At 39.5% G+C, this 13,138-nt stretch overlaps 1 protein-coding gene across 1 annotated transcript in view; it reads right to left on the reverse strand.

Moving 5' to 3' along the window:
- SP3 (Sp3 transcription factor) overlaps positions 1–13,138 on the reverse strand; it is a 35,337-nt gene that overhangs the window by 13,862 nt on the left and 8,337 nt on the right. The window contains exon 4 of the mRNA XM_074967607.1: positions 5,839–7,201. Within this exon, the coding sequence (XP_074823708.1) occupies positions 5,839–7,201 (1,363 nt within the window). The remainder of the gene's footprint in view (positions 1–5,838; positions 7,202–13,138) is intronic.

Consider the following 13,138-nt stretch of genomic DNA (forward strand, 5'->3'; position numbering starts at 1 on the left):
TCCTGCAATACTTTGGGCCCACCGAACTCCATGGAAAGTCTACCATTGTCTTTAACTGGCTTTAAATCAGGTCTTAATTTATTAAAATAATCCGTTGTTGCATGGAGACTAGAAACCCCAAAGGCTAAACTCAGGTCTTGGTAGGCAGTCTTTCATTTCACAATTAAAGTAATGAGTTTTAAAGTACTGTATCAATAATCAAGATCAGCAAAAGTGCATTTAAAACCATTCTTGCAAAGCATGCCACAAAATACCTGTTTTAAAGGACCACATGTATTGCTTCATCAGTCAGTCATTTAAAAATAGTCTTAATAGAGCTTAAGTCAGTATCACAATACATATTATGTGGCAAAGAATACTTACCATATAGTAATTATGGTTCTTCGAGATTGGAATCTGCATGGATAACCTCTCTTGGTGTGCATGCGAGATCAGATTTTATTTTTTGAATAGCAGTGTCCACTGAGCCCTACCTGTGCCATGAATGCACACTCAAGCCCCAAAATTGAAGGCATAAAAAGCAGGATGGCCACAACTCTCACTCAGTTTGTTCCCCACAAAAATTCCATAGGAGAAGGGCTCTGATCAGCAGGGATGGAGGACAGGTCTTAGAATCTGTATGGACAGTGCATCTCCAAGAACCAGTTACTGTAAGGTACGTAGCCACTCTCTCATCCTCAAGTGATTGTCTTGGTGACCATCAAACAGTGCTACCGGTGCTAGGATCTGAGTGAATGGAGGCCTCCTTGAAAAGTATTGTACGACTGCCCTACCAAAACGAACATCCAACCTGGAGGCTTGCACTAAGGAATAAGTGAGTGGTAAAGGTGAGGATCAAGCTCCACATCGCTGTTCTAAATATCTCTGATGTGGGGAAGTTACCCAAGACAACCAGAGGCCCCTGGAACAAGCTCTAACTTGTCAAAGTGGCTCTTAGTAATAGCAGCAGCAAAGCTGAAAGTAAAACTTAATAGGCAGCAAGCAGGAGCATAAACTGAAAGGACTAAGCATGTTTGGCGTTGCTGATCTGAGGCCCATACACAAAACTTTTCTGAATAATATGGGAGCAGAAAACTGCTGTTGTGAAATGTGTCAAGTTTAAAAATTCATACTGACAGTTCCTTTATAAACAATGGTTCACAGTGTTCCACCAGAAATACTGAAGTTTTCTGAGAACTAACCTGAGAGCTACAAATGTGTGTATTCTGTTTTTTAGTCATTACCAAGATGTTAAAAGTTTTGGTTTTTTTAAAGCCACATTTCATATGTTAGCCGTCAACCTCTTATTTGTTTCAGTCAGTGTACGCAAGAAAGATGCCAGAAAAGTTTTATATTAATAATGTGGTGTAGTTATCTTGGAGGTGAAAGATACCTGGCAAGATATTAAAGTTTGTCACTTGAGCAAGTATTTATCCAGAAAACTATTTGGCCCTTTTAAGGCCAAATTTAAAATTATTAGTTTATGCTACTTTTATGTCAGTGTGATAAGGACCTCAGGCTCTGGCCTGGATAGGATTAAATCTCCTTTATGAGCAGACCACCTCTCCTGCTCTCTAATATCCAGCATGAGTTGATTAGCACAGGGGTTCTCAAACTGGGGATTGGGACCCCTCAAGGGATCGTGAGGTTATTAAAGGGGGTCGCGAGCTGTCAATCTCCACCCCAAACCCTGCTTTGCCTCCAGAATTTATAATGGTGTTAAATATATAAAAAAGTGTTTTTAATTTATAAGGGGGGGGGGGGGTCTGCACTCAGAGACTTGCTATGTGAAAGGGGTCACCAGTAAAAAAGGTTGAGAGCCACTGGATTAGCAGGTATGAATGATGATGAGCTTCACTGGCAGCAGGTACCTAATTCTCTGAGCAGCTGTGTATATAGATCTACAGGAAGACACTGTCGGGAGAAAAAGGACTGGGACTCAGAGGACAACTCCTTCCTCAACAGATCTTAAATTAAACAAGCTTTACATTATACCATTTACTTTGGAATTATAGCTGGAATTATATTTGGATAAAGTCAGCAAAATGTTTATAGACCTTCAGGTATAGGTATAAACCCTTCTGGGGTTTTTTTAAATATAAGATGAACCTGACAGATGTGCAATATCAGCCCAGCTGTGTACATTCCCTTGGCAAGAGCTACTACTATTCCAACTGCTTTATGAGTTTTCTTCACATTACTTTTGGGAACCAAAAGTACCATCATAAAACTAAATCCAGCTTCTAATGAAGAAACCCTGATCAGAACTGATCAAGTTGTATTTACTTAAGGGAGTAACCACTCTAAAGTGGGATTCAATAGTTTAAAATAACTAATTTGAGAAGCCTTTAAAATTAGATTCCATTCGACTCATCAATTATCTAGAGAAATGTCTTCAGAGGAGCTAACGTACATGGTCTTTTTTTTTTTTTTTTTAAGTTTAAGTTTTAAGGGTCTCCAAAAGCAACGCAACAACTTAAAGTCTACATTTGGAGAAGGAGAAATTATATTATGTGACTGAAACGGAATATTTTTGGGGGACAGCTAAGCAGTAATTTGTAGCCTTCAAATACAAGTCATGTGCACCTAGCCTCTCGTTTTTACAGTGGGCATGCAATATGTCATTGATAAGTGCAGGTAAAAGGAGAAAGCTGCTAGAGATCTTTCCTTATGGTTAATTTCTAGTAAGAGCATCAGGAACTGAACCAAGAATCTAGGGGAGCAAAATACCTTTTTGACAGTACTTGACATTTTGGAAATTTGCTGTACTTTGTTCTGCACTTCTCAGATCTAGATAGCTTCAGACCCGACTGTTTACTACTTGCTTTTCCCACTCTGGACAATAACAAGCTTAACAGGAGGTAACATGAGCTCTTGTAAACATCCCAAAACAGGATGTTAACTAATTTAAGATGAAGATTTTCCTTCAGAACTGATTCAGTATAATGGAAGGTTCTGCATATACGTAAGGTATTGTACACACTGTTAGAACTAAAAGCAGTAACAACCTATTTTTCAAGTAAAGAGACAAACTGTCCCTTTCTCACTAGACTTAACTTATTTTGCAGTATCTGACTGTTTTTCCTTTTGATTCTCCGCTTTGTTTACTCATGAGGCATTTTTGTCTGATGCTGACTAAATCTCTCAGGAGTAAAGATGTCCTCTTCAGAGTCCCTTGAAACCAAGGTAGAGAAGAGCACCTCTTAACAGTAAATCAAGGTTGAAGGGACCAAACTCTAATTGGACCTACATACTTCACAACTGCATAACAGCTCACATGATTTTATTGAAACTTCACACACACCAATCAGTTCTGGCCTGAGATAAAGCATAAGCAGATGTTATTTTTCCTAGGGCTATAAACCCCAAAAGGAAAACTTTAAAGAGTATAAGCAGAATACAACTTAATTATGCCTTCTGTGAAAGGAGGAGCTTTAGTGCTTCAGTTTGCCTAGTAAAATAAAGAAATGCAATGAAAACCCTTCCCCGCACCTTAAAATTTTGCAATCCTCCTCATATGTGGTAAAGATGGATTCTTTCAACAGCCCAAAATAAAATAACCTGTCACATGTATCTTATTGATTTACCTTCTCTTGTTCTATTATTCACTCCTCATCTCTTCCCCTTTCATTGAAGAGAAAACAAAAAACCAAAAACACCACAAAACAAAACCAAAACAAACCTAAGCTTTTTTCCCCTCCCTTTTTTCAGGCCAGAAAAGCATAATTTCTTCTCCAACCCCAGTGATTATTCCCCATACCTATTTTATATGCATATCCTCCAAGATAGAGAAAATCTATGGTATTGCAAAAGCTACAGAGAGTTATAAATAAAAAGGTACGAATGGAACACTATACTACAGCAGTAGAAGGTTGTGGTGAATGGAGACGGAGTTTAGCCATTTTAATAGAGAATATGAGATATGTGCAGGAGATCTGAAATATTGGAGGTGAATATTCAATCTGATTCTATTGGTTTGAAGAAACTATGTTGAAAGTTTCTGCGGAGACATGCACCAAATAATATGGATTTAAATTTTTTTATTTGTAATTTTGGGGGAAAGGAGTGGTCTGATACGTGAAGGAAGGACAGATTAAGTTCTCAAAAAGTTTAGGGAAGGGACTTAAAAACAAAAACTACTAACCCATTTACCATTATCAGAAAGATAGCAAAAACCTTAACTATAATCTCCACTTAGTCTCAATTATAATCAAATTTTGCTGATCCACTGGTTTACATACAATTTCCTTCTCCCGTAATCCATTATTTCTGTGAACTTTGTCCACATTGCCCCCTTTACTTACCTTCCTTCCCTAGCCATATCAGAAATACTCCGTCAGGGAAGGCTTGATGGGTTGTCCCTGCAGCCATTCAGAAGGCATTCAAACTTTGTGATGTAAGCCATTCCCCTCTTGAAAAGGCCCAGAAAGCAAGGGGCCAAACTAACTGACAGTGGCACTATACCATGGCAGTCTTCATTTTTCACTCCTTGTGTGCATACTTTTCTCTTTTGGTTTCTGTATGCTTTCCCTTCTCGTCTCTTCTCTCTCACCCTGGATCATGTTTCTAGTACTATATAAGATAATGGATGAGGGCTATATTTTACTTTGTTATTGTTGGTCTAGACAATTTTCCTTAATAACTTAATGGTGCAACAGCACATGGATCTGAGGCCATCTTCACAAGGAAAAGAATTAGAAGAAAGCATTATGGTTTATTATTTTAGAATGAAATTTTGGATTCTGAATGGAAAGCAAAATTGCTGGATACACAATAGTAATAACCATTCAAGCCCAAAACTACCAAGTCTTTGACACTTGGGCCCTGATCCAGCATAGTACTTAAGTACACATTTACCTTTAAGCCCATGAGAAGTCCAATTGATTTAATTGGACCTACTCATGCACTTAAAGTTAAACATGTGTGCTTAAGTACCATGCTGAATCAGAGCCTTAATTAACATGATTATCTTAAATCACATAGGCTAAGAGTAAACGGTCTTCAATTTTGGATTTTTAATTCACTGTTGGAAAGACTTTTTCTGAAATAATTACAATTCTTATCTTACCTATGAAGATAAATGTCAAACATTCTAACTTTTGATATCTACAAGCATTATCTTACAAGCGGTTAGCAGTTTATAACTTACAAGCGGTAAGTTATAATAAACTTATAAGCGGTATGTATAATAAACATTGCGCAAACAAGTTGTACTAGACAGTAAAAGTCACTCGTTCTTAAACACAGATACCATGTAGATGTTTGTGCATTTGTTTCACTACTACTTGTACAAGTTCTGTAACCATAGTTTTGTTCAAATTAAATTGGTAGGAAACAAGATTAACAAAATGGTAGATCAATAATGGCAGAGGTTCTCAACCTCTGATACATGACACCTAGGGGTCCATGAACGTTTTCAGAGAAGGGTGGTATCCTGAGAAGCGTTTGGATTTTTCCTATAAAACTTGACAGACTATATGATGAGGGTCCCTGCTAGAAGGGAGGTAAGGTAATGGCACTGCTGCCCTGTAAATCTGATGGTCAGAGTCCCCTCAATTTAGAAGAGAGGTCCTCTGCTTCAGAAAACTTAGAAGCATAGAGACACCATTTTAGAAGGTGCTAATGTTGACTACTTTAATTTGAAAAGTCAAAGTAACTTACACTTTAGAGAGTGTATTTGACTACATTCTGTGAATCAGTTGTTCAAAGTACTAGTATAACTTGATCAGCTAACTGTATTTTGTATGCATCCTCAGCAAAACAATGTAGTTATGATTATCACTGTTCAAACAAACTACATACAGGAAAAAAAGAAAAAAAAAAGCCATTTTTCACAAAGAGTTAGAGTAAGATAAATACCTGCAGGACTGTCAGCATTTTCTCCTGGGTGCAGCTGAATACCAGCAGAATCTATAGAGTTTACTGTAACTGTCTGTAGATTTGGCAATTGAGCAGTACTCAGACTAACTGGAGTTGAAGTCAAGGCCCCACCTGCTGCAACTTGACCAAGAGTAAGAGTCTGCACAGGTGTTAGAGTTATCTGTTGTCCAGGTGCATTCTGAATCTGCAAGTTTTGCAAGTTTTGGACACCTTGTACTTGAAATGTCTGCCAAGTGATCTGCCCAGAAGGGGTCACTGTTTGTGCCTGAATTAAAAAAGTTCCAGGATTGAGCTGCAGCTGAAGATTTTGTAGAGCCTGTTGTGATATACCTTGACTTGCTTGTACACCATGGATTGTCTGTTGCGCAATACCTTGTACAATTTGGGCTTGACTGGTTGGTTGCTGAGACTCCTGAAGTTGTATGTGTTGTACAATAGGCTGTGCTGTGGAGACCTGAATATTCTGAGCCTGTGTGTCATCAGAGACTGATGTCTGGATGTAATTTCCCTGAAGGTCAGAACTGTGTACTTGCCCACTAGTTGTGGTCAAGCTGTTTGCATTTTGTTCCAATATACTTGTACTGTCTATGGTAACAGGCAGTTGTGATGAAGATGATGTTGGCACAAATAAGTCATTATCAGTGGTAGTTTCTGTAATTTCAGGAGAAACTTGTTCACCAGTCCTTTCAGAAGTGTCTGAACTATCCATGGCCTGTCCAGTATTTATCAAATGTCCATCTGCATTAATGCCTGCAGTCATGGTTTGAGAACCACTGTTGAGTCCCAGAGAATCTAGATCAACACTATTGATGGGTACAAAAGTAATATTTCCTGGTAGTCCAAGAGGGACATTAGCAACTACTTGTGCTTGGCCAGGAAAGGAAGAACCACCAATTGCAACTCCCTGAACCTGAACTTGACCAGTCTGTGATAAGAGATTCTGAATATTAGCTGAAGGTGTTCCAGAGGCAATTATGGTTTGATTAGAGCCAGGAATGATCTGAATTTGACCAGTTTCTTGATTTATACCACCATTATCAGAAGAGGTTGCAAAGCCAAGCTGAACCTGCTGACCATCGGCCGTCTGGATCTGGGGTATTACTTGATATTGTACGTTAGACACTGTACCATTTGATGAATCTGATCCTGGTGCAACAGAAAATATTTGTTGATTTTGCAAACTCTGAATGGGAAGGACATACTGTCCACTTGAAGTTACTGTGGCAGCACCTGGAATCTGTACTATATTACCAGCTTCATCCTTTATAGTGGTAGGAGCTGCAGACAGAACCTCCCATCTATTTGGAGTTCCTGCTAATTGTACAGAAGACAAATCCCCTGTCTGAGCAAAAACAAAAAAGGAAAAACATTTGAAATATAATATACAGATCATATATGCTAAAACAAGCATGCATTACATTCAATATGATATTGTACCAGAGGCTGGTATGCTACTGACATACGTGCAACGTAACCCACATGAACATCAGTAGCTGATTCAGAACTTCAAAATATATAGCCTTGTAGTCAGCGAGTGCCTAAATATATCACAAAATCAAGTCCCACAAATGAAAAGACTACATAAATTACTCTATCAACAGAAACAAAAAAATAGAGCTTTTTCAAAACGCAATATTAAGAATTCAGGTTAACATTCCTAATGCTTACATGTGTGTATTCATTTGAATTCCTGATAGTTAAAACATACCTTATCAGTTTAAAAATCAAATTCCTCCTTACCTGTGCTATTACCACTACAGTAGATTAACGTAATTACTTAAATGCTAGTTTACTTTTCATTATTTATGCTATTGATGTTTTCCAGCTTGCTCATCTTGAATAAAGAAACTATTCTGATCTCCTTTAGACAGTTTCACTTTCTGATTCCCATACCAGCAGCAATGACTGACTGTTCGGATGCAAGCACTACAGGGCAATGTTAATCTTTTCACATATATGTATGAAAATAGGGCTGTCAAATGATTACAAGAATTAATTGCACTGTTGAATACCACTTATTTAAATATTTTTTATGTTTTCTACATTTTCAGATACATTGATTTCAATTACAACACAAAATACAAAGTATACAGTCCTCACTTATATTATTTTTTATTACAAATATTTACACTTTAAAAATATAAACAAAAGAAATAGTATTTTTCAATTCACCTCATACAAGCACTGTAGTGCAATCTCTTTGTCGTGAAAGTGCAAGTTACAAATGTAGATTTTTTTTTTCCATAATTGCACTCAGAAAATAAAACAATGTAAAACTTCAGAGCCTACAAGTCCACTCAGTGCTACTTCTTGTTCAGCAAATCGCCAAGACAAATAAATGTGTTTAAATTTACCGGTGATAATGCTGCCTACTTCTTATTTACAATGTCACCTGAAAGTGAGAACGGGTGTTTGTATGGCACTGTTATACCGGCACTGTAAGGTATTTACATGCCAGATATGCTAAACATTTGTATGCCACTTCATGCTTCGACCACCTTTCCAGAGGACGTGTGTCCATGCTGATGATGGATTCCGCTCGATAACATCCAAAGCAGCGCGGGCTGACGTGTTCATTTTCATCATCTGAGTCAGATGCCACCAACAGAAGCTTGATTTTCTTTTTTGGTGGTTCAAGTTCTGTAGTTTCTGAATTGGGGTGTTGCTCTTTTAAAACTTCTGACACATTCCACATTTCATCCCTCTCAGAATTTGGAAAGCACTTCAGATTCTTAAACCTTGGGTTGAGTGCTATAGCTATCTTTAGACATCTCATATTGGTACCTTCTTTGCGTTTTGTCAAATCTGCAATGAAAGTGTTCTTAAATTGAAGAACACAGGCTGGGTCATCTTCCAAGACTGCCTTAATAAGAAATATATGGCAGAATGAGGGTAAAACCATGGAGCAGGAGACAAACAATTCTCCCCAAGGAGTTCAGTCACAAATTTAATTAACACATTTTTTAATGAGCATCATTAGCATGGAAGCATGTCCTCTGGAACGGTGGCTGAAGCATGAAGAGGTGTACGAATATTTAGCATATCTGGCACGTAAATACCTTGCAATGCCAGCTACAAAAGTGCCATGTGAACGCCTGTTCTCACTTTCAGATGACATTGTTAATAAGAAGAGGGCAGCATTATATCCCGTAAATATCTACAAACTTGTTTGTCTTAGCAATTGTCTGAACAAGAAATAGGTCTGAATGGACTTGCAGGCTCTAAAGTTTTACATTGTTTTATTTTTGAGTACAGTTATGTAACAAAAACATTTCTACATTTGTAAGTTGCACTTTCACAATAAAGAGATCGCACTATAGTACTTGTATGAGGTGAATTGAAAAATGCTATTTCTTTTATTTTTTACAGTGCAAATATTTGTAATAAAAATAATATAAAGTGAGCACTGTACATTTTGTATTGCGTTGTAATGGAAATCAACATTTGAAAATGTAGAAAAATATCCAAAATATTTATAATAAATTTAATTTGGTATTCTCTTAACAGTGTGATTAAAACTAAGATTAATAGAGATTTTTTAATCGCGTTAATTTGTTTTGAGTTAATCGCTATTAATTGAAAGCCCTAGTAGAAGTAGTTTTATTCGATTTTGTAAGCCTCCTTCCCAATAATGAAACCTACATTTTTGACCTAAACTGTCATGCAATGTCAATTTTAGAGAATAATTTTTTACATACAAATCAAAACTTGTATTTTTGTCCTTAGTAGAAATAAACTACTTGGAAGTTTCCACGAAAAAGCATATCTACTATTCCCAGAAGCAAACTGATTTTTTGGCTTTAGGGAGCAGGGAGAAAAAAAGGTAGATCCAATTTGAAGACTCCCCCACCCAGCTTTAACCTTTTACTGTTTTTCCTGCATTAGATACAATCCTGTCTGCGAAAAGGACAAGATTTAAGCTCTTTCAGTCTTTCAGCATCACTACTTAAGAGACGAGAAGAATTTCTGCCAAGCAACGCAATGCACGACCCTCCCCTACCAGCCATATCACACGCAGCTTTCCTCTGCTATCTAGTTAGCCCCATAATTTTCTATTACTGTATCATTTTAAGAGAATCCTTGGTTGCTGAAATGCTATGAAAAATATATAGATGATTATCTAAAAACAGACAAAACTATCAAGATGTAGAGACAGTATCTATTCCAAAGTTACTGCCAAAGGTGCAGTAAACAATATAAAAAGAACTGAAAAAAATTGTGGGTAAATCTATGGAGCAAGAGAAGCTAACTGATCTCCTGTTCTGCATTAATTAAAAAATAATCATTCTATTATTCACTTTTATTATCTGTTGGAAGAGCAAGGCAAAGAACAACAACAACAAAATGACTGAGGCTGCAGCAAACCCTAGCTTAGCAGCCTAAATAAGTCAATGAGAAAGTTGCATACGGAATAGCACTACAGCAGAACCTCAGAGTTACAAACAGTTCGGGAATGGAGGTTGTTCGTAACTTCTAACTCTGAACAAAACGTTATGGTTGTTCTTTCAAAAGCTAACAACTGAACACTGACTTACTACAGCTTTGAAACCTTACTATGCAGAAGAAAAATGCTACTTTTAACCATCTTAATTTAAATGAAACAAACAGAAAGTTTCCTTACCCTGTCAAATCATTTTTTTAAAAACTTTCCCTTTATTTTCTAGCAGTTTACGTTTAACACAGTATTGTACTGTATTTGCTTTTGTTGTTGTTGTCTCTGCTACTGCCTGATTGCATACTTCCGGTTCCCAATGAGATGTGTGGTTGATCAGTCAGTTCATAATTCTGGTGTTCATAACTCTGAGGTTCTACTATACTTGCCAAGGCTACAAACAGGGCTTAGCTTAGTAAGCAGCAGTGTACCTATACATGAAAACCTCTCCTCCAGCACTAATTCAAACCAGACCCACCTCCTATGCAATATAGGAGTGCCATGACCCAAACACCTATCTTTTCCCCTCACCAGGTCCAGTGGCTTTTGTCCTTTTCCTTATGCTGGGAGCACACACCCGCCTTGTAAAAGAAGCTCCCCACCTTTCTGCAGTCCCCTGAAATCCTTTCCCTCTCTTCAAGTGTTTTGGCTCTCCAACACTCCCCCTCTCCAATAACAAGGTCTACTAGTCACACTACAGAGCAAATGAGGATCTCCAGGCAGGGAGCTTTGAAGCAACCCTGCCATATATGGTGTGTGGTTGGCTAGCAGATGCTTCCTGGAAACATCTGCTAGCCAAGCGTGTTGCTCCTGCAGCTGGCTCTATCACCAACTACAACATGAACCATGAGCAGGGAGGGGCAGAAAAAAGAGCTTCTGGCTACTATCCCAATTTGGTAATATCAGAACAGCAGACTGAGCTACCATGGTGGAGACGGATGTTTGACAGCTTTCCCCACCCTTGACTGGTCCTCTACTATTCCTGTCACAATAAACTTTACTATTTTGCCCTTTTCTTACAGACCACAGAGTTGGTACAGCAGTTCTTGGAGCTGTACCTTGCCATCTCTTCTGGAGGTAACAGATCCTATTGTGCTCCCAAGCTGGGCAGGGGCTAAGTTACGTTAATAACTATAAATCCTATCACTGACCTAAAGAAGCAATGTCTAATTTAGACTAAGACTACTATTGAGCTCAAAGGTTCAATCCTAAATAACACACTGTTTGCCTTCAAGGACTTAACGACATCTGGGCTATATTGAACAAGGTGCAGAGAGTGATGGTCCCTTCGCTATCAACAGCGACTCAGCAAGCAGAATGCTTTGAGGGTTGCCCTTTCAGAAGAGAAGGTGCAGAATTTCAGCATCCAAAGATGCCACGTCAGTTGAGAGAGAGGGAGGGACAATGGTCTGAGGAAAGTGCAGTGTCTGCAGCAGAACCCACTTCCGCCAAGAAGGGAACAGGACGTGAGGGAAGTTAATAGGAAGCTGGCAAAAGTCTTTAAGTTGAGCATCAGGAAGTGAAGCACAGAAATGAGAGGGAGCAAAATCAGCAGCCAGGGACAAAGTGACGGAGGAGGAAGAACCAAATGGTAAACCCACCTGAAAAGGTCAGTGTCCTTTGGGAGTTATCAATGTTTCATGTGCTGCAGGAGGGAGACATGTTATGACTGCTGCCTGCTCTGTCTTTTGATTACTTATTTTATCTACTGGGAATTGCAACAAGCTTGTTACAGAAAGGTGCTCTCCACCAAGGTGAGGTTCTCCTTACTGAAGTCCCTTCTTATAAGAATGATGGTCAAGATGACTAACTTTGTTTTTTAAAAAAGAGAGGCTGCAGCAACCCTAAGTCAAATGGTGGGGGAGTGGAGGTGCACAAGTTTAAAGGATGACCTCTATCCCCAAGAGGTAACCTAGAACAATTGTGGGGGAAGGATTGATGGACTAACACCCTTCCTCCAATATGAAAGCTACAATAATAGGGGTGCACACATGCATCCACTTCAAGAAACACAGCGGGGCTAGGTAGAAAGCACGGCCCTGAGTACTCTGCTGGTACCTCTGTCCAGAAGCAGTCCCACTACACCAGGGGTTCTCAAACTGTGGTTTGGGACCCCAAAGTGGTTCATGACCCCATTTTAACGGGGTCACCAAGGCTGGTGTTGGCCTGGGCCCCAGCAAGTCTGAAGCCCAAGCCCCACTGCCCAAGGCTGAAGCCAAAGCCCAAATCCCACCACCCAAGACTAAGGTTACATGTCCCCCGCCCAGGGCAGAAGCCCTTGGGCTTCAGCTTTGCCCTGCCCCCTCATCGGGGGTGGCAGGGCTCAGTCTTCATTCCCCCCCTCCTGGGGTCATGTAGTAATTTTTGTTGTCAGAAGGTGGTCACAATGCAATGACGTTTGAGAATTTCTACACTACGCTATCAGTGGCCCTTTGACAGGGCGTGGGGTTTAGCACAGTGGGGCCACTAGCAGATCTCAGCCAAGCGGTGGCAGCAGCAGCAGAGCGCTCAGGGCCAACCACCAACACTGTTTTCCCTCCTAATTCCAAGGTTGGTCCAGCTTCCAGTGGAGGAGGGAAAACGGGCATCATATACCGACTCTAGACTCACCCAACTGTCTTGGGCAGTTCTGTATGGTGGAGAGGTTGACAGGTTTCACCCTCATCCCCTTAACTGCTCTGAGTTCCTTGGTGGTAATCTCCTCTCCCTACCCTATGTATCTCCCATCCACTCCCTTATGTGGGCTGCCCAGAGGAGCATTCCTCACTAAAGCTATGGAGTCTCTCCTTGGATGGGGGATCCTTTCTCTGCTCTAGCACCCACCCCAGCCAGGTCAGTCTTCTGCTG

Source organism: Natator depressus, chromosome 11 (assembly GCF_965152275.1).
Source record: "Natator depressus isolate rNatDep1 chromosome 11, rNatDep2.hap1, whole genome shotgun sequence".
In the NCBI taxonomy this organism is placed as follows: Eukaryota; Metazoa; Chordata; order Testudines; family Cheloniidae; genus Natator; species Natator depressus.